This window comes from Desmodus rotundus, chromosome 5 (genome assembly GCF_022682495.2).
Source record: "Desmodus rotundus isolate HL8 chromosome 5, HLdesRot8A.1, whole genome shotgun sequence".
Taxonomy (NCBI): Eukaryota; Metazoa; Chordata; class Mammalia; order Chiroptera; family Phyllostomidae; genus Desmodus; species Desmodus rotundus.
This window is the reverse complement of record NC_071391.1, coordinates 64,150,032-64,173,166: the sequence shown is the minus strand read 5'-3', so window position 1 is coordinate 64,173,166 and position 23,135 is coordinate 64,150,032. Positions and strand designations below refer to the sequence as shown.

Here is a 23,135-nt window from a genome sequence, read left to right as displayed (position 1 = left end):
TGCTTAAAGTAGCCTACCCATCCTTGTGGTTTATTGTCACCACAAAAAAGATAGTGTCTGAAAGGCAACCTTGTGTTTCCACTGATGTTGTGATGATGGGGAAAATGTTCAACTGCTCTGAATGGGCTGAATGAAAATAGCCATCTGAACATCCACCTGCCTCAGATATATGCCATATTTTACAGCTTAAAAGTGCTACGGTAGAAGTTCCCTAAGATGCTTATTCCAATTTGCAACTTTAAGCCTAGAATATTCGGTACACGCTAGTTGGGAACTGGTTTTCAGAAGAGTTTGGATCCTGATCAACCCCATTTCAAAAAATTTAGCCCAGCATGAACTTAAAATTTTTTCTCCAGGTGGGGAGTTTGTGAAGTATGTCCATATGCAAGTGGAGATCAGAGAAGCTCAACTAAAAGAATTCTGGCAAGTTACTCGTCTTTTTATGTTACATACTAAATTACTTGTCGGAGTGTAACGGTCATTACCAAGGCTTTTAGAATGTAGTTTCTCATTTGCCGTGGACATGACCACAAAACATTTTCCCACTAGGTTTTTTTCTGCTATATTGCTAGCATTCAGCCTATTGGGAACATTTTATTAACCTTATTTTCATTGCCTAGGTCGGCACTGTTCTATAAATACAACACAACCTGCATGTACTTTTGTAATAGCCCTTGGTAATCAGTGAGATTTTATAATAATAGCTGTCTGAGATTTCTGGAGTCTTCCAGATGACCTTTGTCTAGTTAATCCTTCTAGGGTGCTTAGTGACCAAATAGTTTGTCATCCCATGATCATCTCTATTCCCTGTTATATAGGACCAACTGTCATGGCAAGTGCCTGGATTGAACAGAAAAGGTATGCACATGTTAGAAAAGGATAATTTATAGGTCATTTCAAAGAGAGCTTATGTGACCAAAACCAGGAGCTCTTAACGCTGTGACCTAAGATTGAAGTTCTCCATAGGATGTAATAGACACTTAATAGTGCTATGTTTTCTTGTGGAGATATAAAATTAAGCCACTCATCAATGATTGGTGATGTGGGAATAAATGTTCCCCAAATTTTTAACTACTGCCTACTCTTTTTTAGGAATTAAGACTCAAAACTCAGAGGAACCAAGAACTCAGAACATGTGAAATTCCTTAAATAAAAATTTATTAAACTTTAAATAATTGTACCTATGTTACAGATAATAAAAATTCTTTACACTTTTCGCACAAAAAGTCAGCATGTATTTTTGGCTCGAAGTTTCTCTAGTGTTTTCTGTGGAGGGAATAAAAATAAAATTTAGCAGTTTCAGTTGTATACCTTTGAGATGAAAAACCACTGCCAACTGCTCACCTTATGAAATTCTTTTGCCCTTGCTCTGTTTTGGGCATAAGCATCTTGCTTTGCCTTTTCTTCCTTTTGCTGTTTTACTTCGGGTAACTGATTGTATAATCTGTAAGACATTTATATGGAATTAAAGACAGATACTTCAGAAATGTGCATTATTATTTGTATATACGCACACACATATACCTTAGAGCCCTTTGCTGCAAGAGAGCTTGTGCAGTCTTTCTGTCCTCAGGAAATGACACTCTAACTTTATTCACACCCTTTAGGTGACTCACAGATGAACCTGAGCAGAGAGAGAGCAAGTAATTTGCTGGGCAAACAAGATTCCCTTTCTGAAAATGGATACAAATGTGTTGAGAACATACCTGTAGGATTCCCCTTGATTACTTGGCTTTCAGAATTTTTAGACACTTGTCTTTTATTCCTTATTTCTTTCTGTCTCTGGCAGGATCTCTCTATAAATGATTTTTTCCTTTTTATAAATGCTTCTTGTAAGCTTTCTGGTGCAGGTGTAAACTTCGGAAGGGTTTCTGTTAAAAAAAAAAAAAAAAAAAAGCCCTGAAGCTATTTCACCTCATTGGACTTCATAGGCCAGCACCAGCAAGACTGGAGACTGAGAACTTGAGGAGGGGATTCCCACTGGCCCTGGGTGCTGCAGGCATACCTGAAGATGCTGCAGTTGCTTTCTCCACAGAACGCTCTGATGCAGCTGAATAACCTGAGTTTTCTATTTCCGGTACAAGGGGCAGAAATTCACTCACCTAATTGCAAGAGAGTCATTGGTGAAATTTACCACTTGGGCCTCAATCAATGCACAGCAAAGGTTCTAAGACACTACGGCCAAAACCTGGTCCAGCAGCTTTAGGATTGAATTTTTTGGCAAGGGGAAAGTCTTCAATAAAATTTACTAGTGTTCCACCCAAGGCTACTTTCCCATCTTACCCTAGATAAAAGCTTTTGGTTTTTCTTCACCTGATTACCTGTAAATATCTTAAAGAGGTGAAGTCCATTCTGATTTAGCATTAGGACACGTACAATCAAGGCTTGCATATAATCAAACTTATTAACCTGGAGCATTTACTAAGTTAATGAAATTGCGTGCCAGTCAGTAGAACTTGAAACACATTTTCAAAATAAACTTATAAAAGCAGTGGCACTTAACTATAAATACAACTCTATCCGCCTCAGATCTGGGTTCCCTTAACTGCTGGACCACTGTTCTGCCTCATTACTTTGGAACCAAGTAGCTTTCACTGGGGAAAGGAAGGCAAGAGTTTTTTCCAACTCAGATCTGAAACCTATAGCATCAGAAATGTATGTAGGAGCAGCATTTGAAATGTTGCTCCCTGGCATGTGGCACCACTTTTGGCTCAAATTACGTGTACGTACATTTAGGCAAATCACATACTATGAAACTTATTGAGGGGTTGAGATGCCTTTCCATTTCCTGTCAGTTTCTGCTGTAAGCACATTAAGCCTCTTCTGTTCACTTTGTATAGTTTATTGCACTTGTACTACACCAAAATATGGGGGAGGAAATTAGTTTGCAAATGATTTATTAGAATGGAAATAACATGGAGAAATAAAAGTGAAAAACCAGAATCCTTTTCTGTTTCCCAATTCTCTCCTGTGGGTTACTGTATAAATGAGGTGTACTTATATTGAGGTATGATATTTACCTGTAAGCTTTCTGCCTCATTCTTTTCTTCTAGGGTTAGATTTGCAAAATCCATTTCAGCAATACTGATGTCACTGGTGCTTACTAACGTAAGTTCTGGTTCTTCCATTATACCATGGCCAGACTCTGTCTCCTGTGCAGTAAAATTAAAAAGGAAACCGTGTCCAAAAATAATAGCCTTAGCCCTGGCTGTTGTGGCTCAGTGGACTGCCTGAGTGCTGGCCTGTGAACCAAAGGGTTCTGGTTCAATTTCCCAGTCGGACGCAGGCTTGGGCTGTGGGCCAGGTCCCCAGTAGGGAGCGTGCAAGAGGGAACCACACATCGATTTCTCTCCCTCTTCTATCCTTCCCCTCTAAAACTAAAATCTTAAAAAGACATGCAAGAAACAAAACGAGTAGCCTTAAACATTCAAGATGTGAAAATGTACATTATGGAGGAGGAAGAACAACATGGCAGCGCACCTCCACTTTAAGAAATACTGGGGAGGACTTGGTGTGGGTGAAATGTGGTCAATGGTGGAAAATACCTTCTGTAAGGATTACAGACAAAGGATTGCAGGGCGAGGCGGCTACATGGAGGTTAATGGGGGACTGGAGAACCAGAGGACGCAGCCTATCTAAAGGGCTGCAGTCAAATGTGGGCCACTGCTGCCAGACTAAATTTTTAAGGGGAATACCATCTTTTAAACATTGAACAAAAATTTACAAAAATATACAAAAGCCCAATCTGTGATCTAAATGCTGCCCTTATTTTCAGTTTCTATTATAACAATATGTGGAAGGACAATACTGTATTCAGGTAATGAGTTGAAACCAAATGAGAGTACGTAGCGACTGTCAACTGGAGAGCCGTGGCACACTGGTATGTCCCAAGAATTTTTAAATGCAATACCTGACCATTGAGTTGGGCACTGACTTCTTTTCCTTTAGATCATCAGATAAAAAAATGACAACAGCCATCAGTGTGAATGAATCAAAGTTACACTTTTTTTTTTTTTTTGGTCAGATCAGCAAAAATGTATTTTTTGGTGTGCCAACAGAATTTCAGTCATTAGGGGGTGTGTGCCATGAGAGGACAAAGGTTGAAAATAGCTGGATTAGCTCAATGCAGGGCAGCGAGGTGGAACACTGACAGCGCTGAGGCGCAGGCTGGCCACCATTCCTCAGGGGAGCTGACAAGGGATGTGAAAATTGGGAGGAAAATCTTTTGTAAAGTTGAGAGATCTCCAAATTTGGAGATCTTTGAACATTGAGACTATTTTGGTTAGGTTTATTTATTAACAAGTAGCTTGCTTGTTGCTCTTGAAATTTGTTTCAAAAGTCCTCCAGGATTTGGACTTTTTATATTCTCTGCTTATTTTTGTTGTTTTTGGATATTATTTTGTCCTCCTTTTCTGCCTCTGAATTGAAAATATTTTCTATATTTTAATAAGTCCTCTTATTCTCGCTGGTTTGGAAACTGCATTTTATTTACTCTATAAGAATGACTCTTAAATTCACAACATGCATACATAACTATATATGTGTTTAGATGTATGTTTGTTTATATGTGTTTCTGACCAGTAATCTTAACAAAATAAAAACAAATACTAGTTTAAAAAAGTTTTTCTGGAAAACCAGTCTAAATGCTATTTACACAATATAGATTTCACTCACCCAGACTGGAACAGAGTTCTGTAGTGGAAATGATCCAGAACTGAAAAAGAGCTCTGATTGCGATGGCTGAGATAGGTTTGGTATGATTTGTGGAGTTGCTGCTTTAGTTGAGTTATCAAAATATTTTTCATTCTGAACAGTTAATGAATATGGTATCTGAACCGAAGTTCCCATTTCTACTGTTCTTACACATAATTGTGAGTCAATTTCTTGTACATGTGGATTTACATTTAAAATTCCACAGGTCTCGTTTTTATCCTCCTTAGTGAGTCCTTGACTTTGTGACACTTTATCAACCCCTCTTTGTGATAATTCTTCAAAGCCCAGGCTTTCTTTTCTGCCTTCTAACTGGTCATTCACTGAGCACTCACTGTAAGTAGAACGAAATGGAGTGATGTGTTGTAAGCTTAACTGATGAAATTCATTAGCCTCAGCAGATGAACTGAAGACCGAACTTTGCAAATTTCCTACAGAGAGCTGGAAATGAACATTTTTTCCTTTATTTTGTAACATGTCAGTTGGTTCAGAGGAGTAGTTCTGATTTTCCATGTCTTGGGAAGAACCTCTTGCTTCAATGCCAAATATACTTGGTAGATCAGCATGCTGGCTCCCTTCTTGTGAAGAAAATTCTGGCAGAAGCTGTTGAAAAGATTGTTCAGATCCTGCAATAAGAAGTTTAAGAAATCAGTTAATCATCATGTTACAAAACTTGGATACAGATACAGTCCCTAATATCTTGAGTAAATTGCAAAGGTTAGTTCCTATAATTTTAGGAAAGGTGATATATATAAACATGAATAGAAAGGGAAAGGACGGTCACAGTGATTTTAAATAATTCTGCTTACATATGTATTGTCTCCTAATATTATTTAATAAAAACAATGGCTATTAGGCAGTAGAACATTTTCCTCGTACTATAACCAGATACTGATTTTGTTACAACAACCAAAAGACTTCGGTTAAACTGTGCAAGTGTATCTCGTGTGTGTGTATATTTATGTATTTATAAAATTTATACAAGAGGTTTTAGAAGGGTACTTAAACTATTGACTCTTAAGGGCCGAGGTTGGGAAGTTGAGCAAGAGGCAGCACGTTTTTATTTTATCAAGTTCACGTCTGTGAAAATTGCATAGTGAGCGTACATTATTACCTGTGTTATTTAAATGAATACACAAACAGAACTTGTAACACTGGGAGCAGCGGTGAGGACAGGAATGGAGACAAACCAGAAACTGCTAAGCAAAATTTCTAAGAAAAATGAATATAAGCAATCAAGAAAAAAGTATTGGGCTATAACTTTTTCTAACTTAATCATACATACCATCAATAATTTTTTCTGTGCCAAAACTTTCAGCTGCAGTGTGAGGCGAATTAGGGCCAGGTTGCTGATTCAGGCTTACGTTGAGAGGAGAATGCAGGCTGGTCCTCCTCAGTGCTGTAAAAGAAACCGTGCTTCTGGAGGATACAGTTGCACCACGGCTTTCACATGAAGCATCTGAGCTCTGATGGAGAACAATGGGGAATTGCTGAAATGCTGACTGCGTGTTGCAGGTTGAGTTAGTAATCCTGTTCCTTTGATATTACTCTTCTTTGCCACTTCACTATCACACTAATGATTGGCTTATTCAACCTACTTCTTCCATTTCAATCAATATAAAAAACTTTTTAAAAGATTATTTAGAAAACAAATTACGAATTAAACAGACTGAGTTTAGAACACAATGGGAGCATAAGCAGGAACTATGTATGACAGCTGGGACACCAGGATGCGGAAGAAGAAAGACCCAGGTTTCCATCTCAGATCCTTTACTGGATAAGACACTTTTAGACATTGCAAACTTTACCTGAACTGCTTAAGGCTGGATTCCATCAAAGTAAATAAGCAAACATAAAAATATTCTCAAGCCTTTTATGTATCATACTCAATAGCTGGAAATAAGGCTGATAGAATAAAATTCTAATGCAGCTATTTTCAATCCTGGTTCTTGTTAGAACCACATGGGGAGCTTTAAAAAAAATCCTGATATCTGAGCACTCCTAGAGGTTCTCATTTAATGGGTCTAGGATGCAGCTGGGGCACTGGAATTTGTAAAAGCTCTCCACATGATTCTACTTGGCAACCAAGATTAACCATCATAACAGAAGAAAATCAGACAAACCATCTTGGAAATTCAGTGAAGTGAAGCATCTGCTTTAACGCACCTGGTAAAAGTCTCTGCTCTCTTGAGAAACCCCAGAGGACAATGACGACAAATCAAAATCTGGTTGTGGTTCCAAAGGTTTAAACAGCTGATGATGCAAGTTTGGAAAAATGTATTCCAATTCTGGAAAGTCAAGGTCAACTGTTGGATTTTGAGAAAAGAAAATGTATTTAAAAAATAAAGCCTAGAAAAATTAGTACTAAAAACACATTCATAAAAGCTTATTTTTAGGTAAATCCCATTCAACAAAATTCTTCCATTTATTTTCATTCCCAGCTGATGTTTTCAAATTAGGTCCTATCACTACTTATAGTGTACCAAAAAATAGGGGCACTCTCAAAACCTTTTGACAAATGTCTCCATTTCTACCAAGCCCAAAGTTTTATGAAGTTAATTTGGAGTCAGTGGCCACCGTGATCACTGCTTTGCTGTAAGCTTTGTTATTCTCATTAGCTAAGGCTTGCGTCAGGGCAATGATGCAAAAAAGAAAACCTGAGTGCTACTATGGGCCAGACATTGCACTTTAGGTACATTATCTCATCTAACCCCCAAGATCCCTCTTTCATAGAAGATCAAAGAGAATCTTGCCCATGGTCTCACAGCTAGTAAACATGTCGGGTTTCTGAGTTCTTGTTCGCAGTAGAGGTGCTGCCCTCATGCCACTGTCGCTAACTCTGCAATGGTAAAGGACGATCTGAACAACTCTCCGTGTCTTCTGTGAGTCTACCTGGCTCCAAGGGCCCCCTCACTGAAGGCCCTCAGTGCGTTCCATAGTGTAACTGGCAGCAGGCCATAAAGAGATGGAGCTCAAACAATCACTACTTCAAACTTAGGATGAAAAGTGAAAGATTACAGTTTATATGAAAGTAGTAGTTCAACATAGTCTTACCCCGCAAGTCTGTTTTTCCAGTCGTCACACTTGCTTCATTTCTGTCCTTGTCTATCGTGCGCTGAGTGTGCGCTTGGCCAGGTGTAAATTTTTCTGCTGTAGGCACCAGGGGTTTATGAACATCCCAAGAGTCCTGCCTTTGATAAATAACTTGTGATGGAGGAAATGTAGGTCTTAAAATAATTGTTTCTTCTTCTCTGTCCATGGTAGGTTCTTGTTCTCCATGGTCCACATGCTCTGGAAATGATTCTGTAAGTTGAGGTTAATCAAAATATTTAATGCCTGGGTACTTCCTTAGAGACAAATTTTGGTGAGAGGCATAGCAGTACATATGGATGAGGGATCAGTGCAACCAAGAAATTTGCTCAGATAGCTTCCCACTGAATGGGAAATGGGACGTTAGTGGACACTTCTCAAAGTATTGTTGGATATCCATAGTGCATCCTCAAGGGTCTGCAAATTTGTGATTTCCAGTTATGTTTAGAATATCCTACCGCCCAATATTCTATCAGGCAGGAAACTTTTCTTTTGCGACTTAAAGAAACAACCCCTCTCAGCACAATGTAAAAAGCAATGTTTGCTTTCACCCCTGTATTGCAACTAAACCGGTGCTGGTCTTTCCATTTATTTACAGATATTCTGACATTATTACCTGGATCTGTAAGGCTCAAATCTGTGTTTTCAATACTTAAGCTCCCAGTTGAAACTGTTAGTGAAGATAATGGCTCCAGATAAATCTCTTGTGTTTCAGCCTAAAAATTATGGAAAACATTAGAGCACAATGTAGGAAAAATACCTAGCAAGAAAAACTATCACGAACATCAGCAGTTATCAATTCTGAGCTCAGATCAAGTGTAGAAACCTTCATAATTATATAGGTCAGTAGTAAAACCTTCTCATCATTGCTCAGAACTGATCAGCCTTTCATGCACACACATCCCCCACCCCCTGAATCTCATTCAGCAAGTCCTCAGTCATGCACTGTCACCTTGACACACACACACACACACACACACACACACACACACAGAGTTTTAAACTACTTTATACTTCTGCTTCTCAGAACTATAGAGATCATGCATCAGGGAGACTGGAAGGTCTTCTGATGCTCAGATTTGGCTATTTTCATCACTGATCCACTTTACTAAGAGCAGATCTCAGAAAACACACTTTGGTATTTCGCAACTTCTGTGAACTGAACAAAAGATAATAAAGAGCCAAGCAGCTCTAACAGTGTAGTGCCCACTAAGACATTACTAACCTTATTATCCGGCTTCACAGCTGGACTCACATATGTATGTTCTTTCTCCACAGCATAACTTAATACTGCATGATTCTCAACCTCTGCCTCCGTGACATCAACTGAAATGGGGAGGGGAAGATGAGGATTATGACAAATCAAATTCTTAGCACCAAAGGGCATCATTTCCTGCTTTCCTGCATTTTCTTTCATATTTTGCTTCATAGTGTAGCTTCATTTTAGACCGAAAAACCAACCAAACAACAACAAAAAAAACCCATTCATTTTATTATGCACAAACATTTACTAGTCAGCACAACATATTTTTTCCTGGAAAACTGTAGTTGTCATTGTTATTCTATGAATACAACTCTTGAAAAAAGCCAATGTGATGGAGAATACTTTTGTCATCATTTTAAGTGAAGAAGCAAGAAAATTTGATCATAAGTACAGCATGATCTCAAAGGTGAGAAAAACTTACACAAAAAAAACAAGAAAGGAAAGCATCATATTGCAACCAGTGATTGCTTATGAATGGTGGGACAAGGTAAAATTTTACATCTTTGTAACTTTTAGTACTTACTAAAATCATAATGAGCATGAATTGCTTTTATTATGAATTATCATTTCTCAATATATTTGACATACTAAAATACATGTAAAATTATACTTTGTCTCACTTTTAATAATTCAGGTATTCTGGGCTAATTTTTTTCTCACTCTCAACAGCCAGTATTTGTGAGGAAGCCGGCCAAAACATTGGTTGTCTGTAGCTCTGAAACAGATTAAAATTAAAATTGCTCCATCAAATATAAACTAAAGCTTTCTGTGTCATTATCACTACGATATTATTAAAAAAGATAATGCACATTAAAAGTATGTTTGTTGCTCTGACTGGTGAGGCTCAGTGGGTTGGGTGTCGTCCTGCACAACTGAATGGTCCCCCATTCAATTCCCAGCCAGGGCACAAGCATGGGTTGCGGGTTCGGTCCCCAGCTGGGGGTGGGAGAGAGGCAACCTATCGATGTTTCTCTCACACATTGATGTTTCTCTCCTTCTCCCTCCCTTCCCCTCTATCTAAAAATAAATAATAAATAAAACCTTTTCTTAAAAAAGTATGCTTCTTAAATGTTTGTGTAGAAATGTTTTCTAAAAGGTAACCCAGGATACATAGACATGTTTGTGTGTAGATACATTTATTTGTAAACTAGTATCTGTATTATGGATAATGAAGTTGAGAAACAAAGCTAGTACCAATAGTATTGACACATGCAATTTAATTTTAAATACAATTTTTAGTCTAGTTCTTTAAAAATATGTTACTGTGATATAACTGATTGAACCATTAAACTGTTATTTGGTTGCTTCTATACACACTAGAGTTTTAAGCAAAGGAAATAAAAGTTCATTAACTTTACAGTAAATTTTATTTTGTCATTTCAAAAAATAGATGGGGGATTGGAAGTTAATCTGAGGTTTTTAAATTCATACCTCACAATTATATACTGTTCTCTATAACAACAAGAAGATCGATTCCTCCAGAGGAGAGATGAGTGAACAAGACTAGTGTTTTGAGTAGGGGTAAGTAGTAAAAAGTAAAAATGGAGAAAAGAGCAAGGTCAGTTACAGACACTGAAGAATTAAATGAACAGGTCCCTGAAAGCAGCTGGAGGAGAAGTAACTGTCATTGGTTTGGAAGTGGTTCACCAGAAGCAGGGACCCATCAGGAGGTTCCTAAAAAGGGGAAGTCACATCACGACAGCAATGCCTTAAACTAGGGGTGCCCACCCTCTTGGCATCTCTGGGCCACACTGGAAGAAGAACAGTTGTCTTGAGCCACACATTAAGTACACAAACACTAATGAAAACTAATAAGCAAAAAAAAAAAAGGTCTGTAATTTTCGTGTTATCTGCCACCACAGATAAGCAAAAAAGTCCTCACATCATAACCCTAATTATGCAGTGGCCCTTTCGATAATCTTTCAAAATCATCGAGCAGGTCCAAAGTTTATGATCAATAATATAGAAAATGTACATATCTAAGTAATAAAACTAAGTAATGTTTCAAGTAAATTTACGATTTTGTGTTGAGCCTCATTCACAGCCATCCTGGGCTGCATGTGGCTGCAGGCTGCGGGTTGGACTCCCCTGCCTTAAGCACTCATCTTCCCACACTGGCAGGAAGGCAATGTTTCTTGCTTTCCTTCAGAAGCAAACCCCCATTTCCTGCCTTCCTGCACAAACAAGGGATACAGACCTTGAAGTCAGTGATACCACCTAAAAAGCTATTAAGAAAGGTGAGATGATGGGGACTTGAGTAAAGTGGTAGGGGGGGATGAAGAAATAACAAAACCATGACCCTCCCTTCTAAGATAGAAACAATACAAATCTGGAGATGGTTATGAGAAGAAGAAAAGCAGTCCGAGAGCCAGGAGATGACCTGGCTGTATAAGCTAGACCCTGGTGTTCTTCTGTTACACGTTAACTTCACAGAACACCAGCACCAGAAAGGGCCATTCCGTGACCATGACGGATCAGGACAAAAATCAGACCACCCACACTCATCTCCGATATTAACAAAATCATGAATATAGTCCAGACCACAAAAATGACTGGTGTGGCTCTCTGGGTGGGGCATTGTCCTGCAAAGCAAAGTGTCACCAGTTCAATTCCTGGTCAGGGTACATGCCTGGGTTTCAGGTTCGATCCCTGGTTGGGGCGAGTGCAGGAAGCAACTGTTTGATGTTTCTCTAACACATTGATGTTTCCCTCCCTCCTTCCCTTCCCCTATCTGTAAAAATAAATAAATAAAATCCTTAAAAAAAAAGACCAACCCCTTCCTTATCCTGGCTAATATGGGTGACTGCCAAAGCTTTACCAGTTACAGCTTCAATTAGCCTCACTCCATTATTCCTATCCCCTAAGTAATAATTTTAGATGCCCCCAAAATTAACAACCCTGCTCCCTGATAACATCCAATACTAATAAACAAAGCCCCATTTCCTTAAATCCTCCTCAAAATTACCTAATAGAAGTCCAAATCTTACAGTAAGTCCTTTTTTATCTTACTGATTTTAGAAAGAAAGGAGATAAAGAAACATCAATTTGTTGTTCTACTTACTTATGCATTCATTGGTTGATTCTTCTATGTGCCCTTACTAGGGATAGAACCTGCAACCTTGGTGTATTGGGAAGATACTCTAACAACTGAACTACCTGGCCAGAGCCCAGAGAGTTCTTTCTAACACCCTCTTATTGAGATACCTCATTGTTCCCCCATGGTGGCCTTCTACCTGACTGCAACAAGTCAAAACCCCCAGCTTTGTTCAACCACAGGTGCGTTCCTGGTAGTCTTTGGCTAGAGGGCATCAACGGGTAGAATAAAAAGGAAATACAAGTATTCTTTAGCTAAATCTAAAATAATGATATAACAATTTTACTTTATGTATCAAAAACTATAATCCACTGGAAATTATATTTTTTGCAGTTCTTTCAATCTTCAATTTTAAAAAAAGTTGCTAAAGTCAATTTTTCTATAAATCCTCAAAGAGAGAATAGGTCTCTCTCATCTCTGAATCTATTAAACTATAAACGTAACTAAGAATCACTCAAGTATATGTGGCAGCTAAAATAAAAAGAAATCTGGTTAGGAAAGGTAACTACAAAAAGGAGCTTTAGAACTCCTAAAGCAGTACTCGAACTGTGCTTTGTATGGTTAGTAGCATATGACACATGTAAAACAGCTTGTTAGCCTACATGCATACATTCAAAAGTGAGAAAATTAACACTGGCTGTCTTTGGGTGGCAGAATTGAGAGATTTAATGTATTTTTTCCTTATAATCCTCTTTATTTTCTAAGTATTTAAAAGTAAATGAAATAGCTAATCTAGAAGGCCACATATAGAATTTTAAAAATATAATATTTAATAGTATTTAATTAAATGTGAATTGTTTGGAATAGGCTTAAATACAAAATTTGTAGAGGTTGCTCACTATAAATCTCATACCTTCAAATACTTCCTACTAGCATTTACTTAGTGAAACAATTGAAAAGCAAAATTATTCTTTTTTTAAAAAAACTGTATTTATTTATTTTTAGAGGGAGGGAAAGGGAAGGAGAAAGAGAAGGAGAGAAACATTAATGTGTGGTTGCCTCTCATGCGCCCCCTACTGGGGACCTAGCCCACAACCCAGGCATGTGCCCTGACAGGGAATGGAACCAGCCACCCTTTGGTTTGCAGGCCGGTGCTCAATCCACTGAGTCACACCAGCCAGGGCCCAAATTAATTACTCTTTAAAAAAACTTTACTTCCCTTATCCAACCTTTTCTCTATAGAATACATGCTTCTTATTTTAAAAAATATGTATGTACAGGTAAACATAGAAGATAGAAAGTACTACAGTCTCCAAAAATGTAAACCTGTATCAACACTTCAGTGATTAAGATCCAGACAATTTTCTCTTTTTTAAAAAAATTTTATTTATTTAGAGAGAGGGAAGGGACCTAGCCCGCAAACCAGGCATGTATCCTGACCAGGAATCGGCAGGCCAGGGCACTCAATCCACTGAGCCACACCAGCCAGGGCCAGACAGACAATTTTCAATGTATGAACACAGATTCCACCCCCCACCCTGCCCCATCACTTAACAGTGCACAGAACTGGCATAGTATGGGTACACCATATGATTCTATTCCCAACAGTCACTGAATTCACTTACCATTTTTCATCACAAATAATACTACAGAAAATATCTTTTGTCCACATACCCTTGTGCACAGCAATTCCATTTTCCATTCCTTTCTCTCTCTCACCTGCTTCATTACAGTCGTCAACACGGATGTTCTCCTGGGCAATAGGGTGAGGATGAGCAAATGGATCACGGTCCAGTGGCGTCCAAGTGAAACTTTGTTCTCGACTTATAGAGACCCTCAGGGGGTCCCTGTCTTGATAAAAATCTGGGTTACCTGGTAAGGAAAAAAAGCCTGGCTCGTCAGACTTCCACTTAAATCTCTAGCTCTAGCCAAAACTAAAATGGCAGCTTAGAATTTGGGGCAAAAATCTAAACTCTTAAATACTTGATCTACACAGCAAGAAAGTAATAACTACTACTTTTTCACACAGGTCTTTACATCATTTTACTTCAATTTTACTGAGTTTGTAATGATACACCTACTTAAAACCAGATAATGCTTCAGCACTGAATCACAGGAAAATGCCTGGAGACTTACTAACCATTAATAGTATTATAAGATATAATATACATTCATAATATAAAGTTCAAAAACAGCCACAGCCAATCTGTGGTGTAGGAAACCAAGACAGAGGCTTACTCTGGGGAGAACTGAGCAGGCAGCAATCGAGAAGGTACGAAGGAAGGGTTTATGGAGTGCTCTAAGATTCCAGTTCCTGACCAGGGCCGTGTTTACATGACGTTGGTGACTACAGTGATAATCACTGAAGTAAACACCTAGGATTTAAGCACTTCTCTGAAGGTTATACTTTAATACAAAATTTTAAACAAACAAGCAAAGGAGTGGGGAATTAAAGGCATTGTAAAAGGAAGGTGTGTGTTAGGGGACCAAAAACAGAGCAAATGTTTAAAATGATGTACTTGGAACAGATCCCTCCCATCTAGGGACATCCCTGTCCCTCTACATCACCCCCAGAGGAGACTGCAGGTTTATTCTCTGGTGCAACTGAACCCCATACATTCTGAATTCAGGGGGATCAGGCACTGAAAGGTGCAAGGATGAATGGAGGGGACTGAATGCCATTAAAAAAAAATCCGGGGTATTAAAAGGAGGTCTGCACCCTCAACCCAGATCCTTCATGGCTGGCTGCATAACAGCGGCAGCCATGCTTGTATCAGGCTTGGAGGATCTTTCTTTGAAGAAATTAAACTATGAACTGCCTTAGGGAAAAGAACTACAGATACTAATGTGAGGGTCCCCAGTGAAAAGCCATGTTTTCCAATGAAGTTCAGCAGTACACAAGGCCCCCAACCTACAGAATTTCCAATTGGCCTTTCAGCATCCCAGTCCAATATACAAGCTATTAGTGAACTTCTCTAAAATATCAGACGGAAATAACAAAGAAACAAAAGAACTCAGACAGACAGAGAAAACACAGGAATCCGAACAAACAAAAAACTATAAATATACGAAGTAGGTAATATCTTGCTTCCATGAAAACAGCAGTATGCTACGAAAAAGGGGGGAAAACTAGGAAAAAGCACAAGCTTTTAGAAGCTGAAATTTGATAGTAAAAATAAAAATTCATTAAAAAAATTAGAAGAAAAAATTGAGGAAATTCTCTAAGAAAGTAAAGTCAAAAGAAAAAATAAAGAAATGTAGAAACGAAAATTGAAAGATCAAATCCTGGCTGGTATAGCTCAGTGGGTTGAGTGCTGGCCTGTGAACCAAAGGGTCACAGGTTGGATTCCCAGTCAGGGCACATGCCTGGGTAGCGGGCCAGGTCCCCAGAACAGGGTGCATGAGAGGCAACTGCATATTGATATTTCTCTCCCTCATCCTCCCTCCCTTTCCCTCTCTTTAAGAATAAATAAATAAAATCCTTAAAAAAAAAAAAAAGAAATGTGGGAAATCCTATGAAAAGGGCACTGCGTAAGGTAAGACATTTGCTGATAGCTAATAAAAATGTCTACATATTTTTTAAAAAAGATCAATTTAGATCAGTGCTTCTTGATATTACTTTTATAATCACCCACCTAAGGAACCTTTTTAGTCTTTTTAAAACATTGCCTCCTAACTCCATGAACTTTCAATAACTACAGATATATTGTATATCTTTCTATGTACATCTGTGCTTTGGTATATAAAAAGAGTAAGACTTTTTCACTTCCCCAAGAACCAATTTCCATCCCTTTTGGAAGCAATAATACTCTTGTTAAAAATACATAATACAGGTTGGCCAACTTTCAACTAAAAGATGTCCCACAAACAGAGAAAATAGTGTGATCACAAATGACATTAGAGGTACTTAATAGGAGTATTAGTGTGGGAAGACAAACATTCAACAGAAGCTTTAAGCAAATGAAAAAAAAAGAAGACAATTTACTATAGGAAAAGTTTTACAAACAGGAAATATAACCAGAGTATACTGATTATATACTGTGTCTCAGCAGTGAAAAATATACATCAGTATGATGATAATTGAGCTTAATTTCTGCTAAAATCCACTGCCAACCATAGAGGCAAATGCAAGAAGCAGTACCTAAAGGACTTGTAAAGTGACTGCTTCTGGTTAGTAGAATGAGGGGTAAGAGGTAGGTGGGTAGGGCAGGAAGAACTGCCATTTCATGTTATAATGTTTTAGCACTATTTGCCTTTTTAAACTCTTTGCCTATAGCATTTTGGTTAAAAGTATTACCTAAAGTAGTGTGATAAAGGCTATAACGAAAGCTCCCAAGAGCACATGAGAGAGACACTTGACAGATCAGGAAAAGTCTACCGGACAAGTGGCACTGAAGCCAACCCTGAAGGGAGGAGCAAGATCATGAAGCTAGGGACTTACGACTTAACTGGAACTTATTCCTCAAATCAAAGGGAAACCACTGAAGAGTTTCAAACAGGGAGAAATAGCTCTGTTTCTTAGATTTCAGACTTACCAAATAGTTTTCTTGATCAAATTCATCAAAGTAAATCCTTTTTTTAAGAGAGAAATGAGCTTTGGCAATAGAAAGGTACATAGAAATATAATGTTAACATACTTTCATAGGAAAATGAATTAAAACTGGACTGGAACCAGGGAGACACTGAGAGATGTAGCAACCACTCCATAAAGAAATGATGGCCTGAGTCAAAGGAGTGGTAGCGGAAGTGGGAAGAAATGGACATATGCCAGAGCTGACCAAGCAGAACTGAGAAGAGCTGGTGATTTCCTGGGTGTAAGAGGCAGACAAGGGAAGTATCAAAACTTACATCTGGACTTATTTGATGAAAAAAGGATGAAGGGTAAGGAAGTGGAGGTGAGGGAACAGTATAAAGCTTTCCCTTTTAGACAGGAAGACATTATGAAATCTGAAACATGACTCATTAAATTATAGGGGTTGATGGTGAGAACTTCCCAATGTTCATTGTGAATTAGGGAAAGCATCCATCAATTCCTGAAGCTGTGGTTTGCCAAGTAGTGCAAAATGGAAAAAAAACTTCCAATGCCTAGTAATAAATAAAATCATTTCTCTGTAAGTTCCATAAAACATAGGAAGAAAGCAGAAAGGGGACTGACTCTTAAGAATTACTCTCAACCTCTACCTTCTTTAATTCTTTCAGCTAGAAACAAAGATACAGTATTTTATGGCTGACGACCAAAATAACTAATATTAACATCATACTTCCATGTACCTTTCTATTGACAAAGCTATTTTCTCTCTTAAAAAGGATTTACTTGATAAATTTGATCAAGAAAACTATTTGGTAAGTCTGACATCTAAAAATAATTATGAAATTCCAACAGGGCTATTTACTAAGGATTGCAAGGAGTTTTTCTACATAATTGGATCTAGGAAGTACAGTGAGGAAACATCGCTAATTGTCCTTAAAGCCAGGATCTTAAGCATAATACTTAACTTATACAAGATACAGGAAAAGAACAATGAAAGTAGTGAAGTAGAACAGCAACAGGGGAAAAGAGAAAAACTGAGTGATATCCCAAAGAAGCAGGTTTAGAAGGCAGACATGAAACAGAGGGAAGCAAGAGTGTCAGAATGTGGGATACCAGAGAATTTTTGCCTATAGTAAATTGGTTTCCCCCATTAACAAGAAAAACCTAGTTACCTATGCCACAATTCTTTAAGTCTAAATTTTATATACTTATAATTTTATACTTTAAAATTTTATAAATTTTATTTTATATAAAAACCATTTTTTCTTTCCACAAGTACTCACAGCTAGGCGTCTTCAACAACAAAAAATTAATATCCTGAAAAAAATGTAGAAGACCGGCAAGCTATAAAAAACACATTTTATCAAGCCATATGTTTACCTAGTATAGAAGGTTTGCCACTTGCTGGTGACTCTACCTCTTGTATGGCACTAAGTTCATGCTGGTTCAAGTCCAATCCACATTTAACTTTTGCTACAGGTGGCTTTGAGGCTGTCCTGCCCAGCTCTTGGATCACATGCTCACCTATGAAGTCAATGTTGAAGTTAGGCAGAATACAGATCTATTAACATATTACAAACTTCTCTCTAGCCAGCAAGTTACAGGAAAAGAAAGCAAAGAATACTCGGCAGAATAATTACAAGAAAATCCAATTATCTTACCACTCTGCTTGGTACTACTACCTTCTGAAAGCAGCTGGTTATCAGCAGAGTTGCTGCTATCTGCAGGACTCATGTTTTCATAACCATCTCTTGCTTGGTCTTGAAGATGAGGAAGCCACTCTCTGAGCATCTGGGGTTTTAAATCATTTTCAAGAGTGGGCCTACTTGTCTGAAACAGTGCACAGATGAGAGTGGGATGACACAGGATAGGAGAGTATGTGAAGCATTCATTAAATTTCTGTCTGGCTCTTAAATTAGAACCTCAACCAAATAAATAGTTCTACCAATCATACTGTTACAACTTTATGAATAGATAAAAAATGAGAAATGCTTATATACTGAGTGATGTATTTCCACTGGGAAGTATAACCACCCACAGCTTTCAACCTAAAAACTTGACCTTCCTTGTACACTTCAACAAGAGACGTTACTTCAGTACACGTCTCTCTTCCCACTGCCTGAGTATGCTCTTTCTCACTACTTTTCCTTCAAATGACCAGTAATCCCTAGAACTCAAGTTCTCATGAACTCAACTCAAGCTTCTTCAGAACATCAAAGGACTTACAGAAGTCTACTTAGGCTAAATCATAAATTTAGGAAATAGCCTTTTGAAGTAAAATGGACACAGGCATAGTTAGGAGAATATATACCTATCTCCCATAAAGAGAAACTATGAATGTCTGAGTGGCTATGCCAGAGTCTTCTCAGTAATTCAATGACACGGAGCAGGTCCAACTGTCCATCAGCCTAAATCATGCCAATTTTACAACAGGTGTTAATTTCGTCACTTAAGGAAAAAGAGGGTACTGATTTTCATTCACACACAAATGTCAACCAAGTGCTATATGAAGCTGTAGCTACAGAAAAGTGCTACAAGAAGCACAAGGTCTGCTACTTGTATAAGAGAAATTCTGCTAACTGGTTACTTTCCAACTTAATTTTCTTATGGTAAGCTAAAAATCCTTTGTAGCAAAACTTCAAATGACCATATACATTTTTTAACAGGGTTTGCATTTGGTTATATCAAACTACTGGCTAAAATTAGTCGGGCTTCAAATAACTATTAACCTCACAAACACCATGCAAGGTAGTATGTTTATGTATTAATTTTCATATTGTTTAAGGTAGAAAATTAAAGCAGTTAAGGTCAAACTGCTTATTCTCAATAACTAAGAATTTGTAACATTTAGGCCTAACATGAAAACATGTAGCTTGTCTGAGTCAGATTAACTCCACTGTTTAATTCTTAGACATTGAAATTTAGTACACACCTGACCGTCTTTAAAGAAATCCTTCAAGGTCTCCTGATGTCTCAGTATCTGCTGCTGCAGTGCTGTCTGTCTCTGTACTAGCAGCTCTTCTTGCGCTTTTTGTCTACAATGCAGAACTTCTTTTTGTAGCTCTATCTGCTTCTGAAGTTCCAAGTTATCTTGCTGAGCTAAGACAGGCTGTGAAAAACTCAGTCTATCTTGGAATTTGGGGACCACAGAATCGCTTGAAGAAACTGCATGTTCATTCTTGGATGAATCCAGTTCACAAATGTCTTTATTTTTAACTTCAGCAAAAGGTAGTGGAATAAATGAATGCTCTCTTTCCTTGGGGAGAAACAAAGAGGGAGTAGTGTGCTCGGAAGACTCACTGTCAATCAACTTGCTTTTTTTGTTTAAAAGCAGGTCTTCCCGGGCCTTTTCATCAGAGTGCACCACTTCCCTTTGCGAGTCCAACAGTGCTGTCAGGTGATCCTGCTGGGGCAGAATAGGCTGTGATGAACTAAAAAGCCTCTCCCGTGACCTGAGGATCTCAGGATGACTTGAGGGAGCAGTATAGTTACTTCTGGTTGGAAAAGAGTTTTGGAGTCTTTCAGACTCAACAGGCAGTGCCACCTGGGATAAAGATGAAGAGTCACTAACCTGCTCAGATGATACCCTTTTCTCCAATTTAGTTATTAGTCTTTGCAAAAGCAATTCTTCTTGGACTTCCTGTCTAAACTGAATGGCTTTCCTTTGTGTATCTAACTGCTGCTGAAGTGCCATCAAATCATGATGGTGAGGTTGAATAAGATGCTCGGAAGGTAGCTTTTCCTCAAATTTATTTTGTTTGGGTAACGTAACCTGTTGAGGTAAAACAGGCTGTGAATCACCCAAAAGACTATCAGGCAATCTTGGTATCTCCAAATGATGTGAGGAAGCTGTATTATCACTCCTAGTTGGGCAAGGTTCTTGGATTCTCTCAGATTCAGGAAGAGGTAATGAAGCCAAAGAATGCTGTGCACTTAGGGGTAAGATGGAAGAGGTGCCAACCTGGCCAGGAGATACTCCTTCCTTCCACTCCTTCTGTTTATGTAATTCTTTCTGGGCTTCTTGTCTAGATTGAATGATGGCTTCCCTTTGTGTAGCTAACCGTTCTTGAAGTGCCTTCAGATTATCTTGTTGAGGCTGGATAAGTTGTGACAACCTCAAAAGCCTATTCTGCAAAAGCGGGATCTGACTATGGCTCAAAGGGATTTTGCCATCGCCCTCTGTTGAAAGAGGTTCCCGAGTTGTACCAGATTCCGAAGGTACTGAAGCAAATGAAAGCTGTCCTAACTGGGGTACGAATGAGGAGGAACCAGTTTGTTCAGAGGATATATTTCCTTGGGTTTTCTGGCTAAAACGAAGGGCCTGCTCTGTGTCTAGCCATTCTTGGTGGTCTTCCAAATTATCTTGTGAAAATCTCACAAATCTTTCCTGAGATCTTGAGATCTTAGACTGGCCCAAGGGCCCTGCAATGTCACTTGCCATAAATTCCTGGCGTCTTTCAGATTCAGCTACCTGGGAAAAGGATAAAAAGGGGCCAGTCTGTTCAGAAGAAATTCCTTTTTCTAATTCACTTTGTTTGGGTACAAATTCCTGAGTTTCCTGTTTAGCACCAATTCTTATCCTCTGCATGTGTGACTGTTCTTGGAGTGCTGTCAGATTTTCTTGCTGTGGCAGGCTATGCTGTGGAAAATGGAGAGACTCATCCTGAAATGCGGGGATTACCAAGTGACTCGAGGGAACTGTACTCTCCTCAGACAAGTAAAGGTTCTGAATTTTCCTAGGCTCTGTTTTAGCAGAAGATTGCAGAGCAACCGAACGTTGAGCAACCATGGGTGGGAATGAAGAACTCATCTGTCCCAACTTACTGTCCCCCAAATCCTTTTGTCTGTGTAAAAGTAGTCCCACCTGAGCTTCGTGCCTAGCCTGAAGAGCATCCCTCTGTGCAGTCAGCTGCTCTTGGAGCAACTTCAAACTATCATGCAAAGGTAGGAACTGCTGGAGGAAACTCAAAGAGCCATCCTGAGATTTGGGGATTTCAGACTGGTTTGAGAGAAATCCTACCTCACTCTTAGATGAATACTGCTCTTGGATTTTTCCAGATTGAGTACTTGCAGGAACTAATGAAGTGAATGTATGCTGAGCTACCTGAGATGGGAGAGAAGGTGGCTCAGTCTGTTCAGACCACACTCTTCTATCCAGTTTACCCTGTTGATGTACACATAAAACTTCCTGGGCTTCCCGCCTGGCCTGAAGGCTGTCCCTCTGGGAATTTAACTGCTCCTGAAGAAATTTCAAATTATCTTGCTGTGATAAGATAGACTGTGAAAAACTCAAAAGCCTATTCTGAAGTTGTGGAACCCTGGGGCGATCTGAAGAAATTGTAGTATCATTCTTGGTTGGAGAAGATTCCTGGATTCTCCCTGATTCATCTTTAGCAGAAGGCAGTGAGGCAGAGGAATCCAGAGGTACACATGGAAGGAATAGAGAGATGCCAATTTGCCTTTCTAGTTCTTTCTGTTTGCCCAAAAGCAATTGTTCCTGAGCTTCCTGTCTGGACCGAAGAACTTCCTTCTGTTGGTCCAACTGCTCTTGGAGAGCCTTCAAATTACCTTGCTGGGCTGTGATGTTCTCTGAGTTTGGCAAAGACTTGTCCTTCATTTGGCTGATTACAGAATGGCTTATAGAAACTGCACTTTTGCTTAAGGCTGAAAAGGGTTCTTTGATTTTTCCAGGTTCAACTTTAGCAGGTAGAGAACTAAATGAATGTTCGGCTACCAGTGGTAGGAATGAAGAAGGTTCAGTTGGCTTAGAAAATGTACTTTCATTGTTTTCTGAGAACATCTGCTGGGAGTCTAAAGTTTCAGCCACTTCACTAGCATGCTGCAATATTAGTGGCTTATCATGTGATAAAGCCCTTGAAAGTACATGAGAATCTTTAGGGACTGATACGGGGTCTGTCTGTTGTGTTTCAGTCTGTGAAAATAGCTTCGGCTGTTCTTGTGACTCCAAACATTTCTTGGCTATAACATCTGTTTCTGTTGTTTCTACCAGTCTTTGTGGGAAGTGATTTTGTCTTGGAACCTGAAAATAATCTTGTTCTAATCTGGGAATCTGTATGGGTTGTACCGGTTGACATTTGTCAGGACTCAACTTGGGTCTCTGACCTTGATCCCAATGTTCTGATATAATAGTCGGCCTTTCAGATTTCTGTGGTGGGGCTGATGTAACAGAATCAGATATTAATGATGTAGCTGTCATGGATGGGTACTTTCCTTTTAACATAGTCTGATATTCGAGTAATTGTTTCCTGGCTGCTTCAACGGACTGTCTATGAAACCTACCAAAAATAAACAAAAACAAACAAAATATTCTTTTTCTGATTAAAAAAATGCTCCATATTCTCAATTGTCTATACATTAAATTCAACAGCAATCTAGGATTGGCCAGGATCATCGTGGAATAGAAACAACGTTCCCATTGCACTTAGAGAAATCTATGTGCCGTAACTCTAAGGGAACCCCAATTAAATCTTCATATAAATACTAAA

At 38.7% G+C, this 23,135-nt stretch overlaps 1 protein-coding gene and 5 non-coding genes across 12 annotated transcripts in view; 3 read left to right on the top strand and 3 right to left on the bottom strand.

Moving 5' to 3' along the window:
- The first annotated feature begins 82 nt into the window (after positions 1–82).
- Positions 83–154, top strand: LOC112321597 (small nucleolar RNA Z40). Its single transcript, XR_002976554.1, has one exon. It is a non-coding gene; the product is annotated as a small nucleolar RNA Z40 (small nucleolar RNA).
- Positions 155–475: 321 nt separating this feature from the next.
- LOC112321591 (small nucleolar RNA SNORA32) lies at positions 476–595 on the top strand. Its single transcript, XR_002976548.2, has one exon. It is a non-coding gene; the product is annotated as a small nucleolar RNA SNORA32 (small nucleolar RNA).
- Positions 596–888: 293 nt separating this feature from the next.
- On the top strand, positions 889–1,015 carry LOC112321599 (small nucleolar RNA SNORA25). The gene has a single exon (XR_002976556.1). It is a non-coding gene; the product is annotated as a small nucleolar RNA SNORA25 (small nucleolar RNA).
- Positions 1,016–1,141: 126 nt separating this feature from the next.
- Positions 1,142–23,135, bottom strand: part of CEP295 (centrosomal protein 295) — a 45,787-nt gene continuing 23,793 nt past the window's right edge. For 3 of the 7 annotated variants that reach the window (XM_053924876.1, XM_053924877.1, XM_053924880.1), the window contains 15 exons: positions 19,562–22,925; positions 18,291–18,459; positions 18,010–18,153; positions 13,818–13,970; positions 9,026–9,126; positions 8,417–8,516; positions 7,765–8,013; positions 6,877–7,016; positions 5,996–6,176; positions 4,675–5,336; positions 3,021–3,152; positions 2,006–2,102; positions 1,707–1,871; positions 1,525–1,624; positions 1,142–1,444 (listed from right to left, as the gene is read on the bottom strand). In XM_053924876.1, the coding sequence (XP_053780851.1) occupies positions 1,300–1,444; positions 1,525–1,624; positions 1,707–1,871; positions 2,006–2,102; positions 3,021–3,152; positions 4,675–5,336; positions 5,996–6,176; positions 6,877–7,016; positions 7,765–8,013; positions 8,417–8,516; positions 9,026–9,126; positions 13,818–13,970; positions 18,010–18,153; positions 18,291–18,459; positions 19,562–22,925 (5,902 nt within the window). In that variant the 3' untranslated portion in view covers positions 1,142–1,299. Of the gene's footprint in view, positions 1,445–1,524; positions 1,625–1,706; positions 1,872–2,005; positions 2,103–3,020; positions 3,153–4,674; positions 5,337–5,995; positions 6,177–6,876; positions 7,017–7,764; positions 8,014–8,416; positions 8,517–9,025; positions 9,127–13,817; positions 13,971–18,009; positions 18,154–18,290; positions 18,460–19,561; positions 22,926–23,135 lie in introns of those variants that run through there. The other 4 variants (XM_053924878.1, XM_024579002.3, XM_053924879.1 and 1 more) reach the window with 4 other exon arrangements.
- LOC112321593 (small nucleolar RNA U2-30) lies at positions 8,603–8,672 on the bottom strand. Its single transcript, XR_002976550.1, has one exon. It is a non-coding gene; the product is annotated as a small nucleolar RNA U2-30 (small nucleolar RNA).
- LOC112321594 (small nucleolar RNA U2-19) lies at positions 8,822–8,901 on the bottom strand. Its single transcript, XR_002976551.1, has one exon. It is a non-coding gene; the product is annotated as a small nucleolar RNA U2-19 (small nucleolar RNA).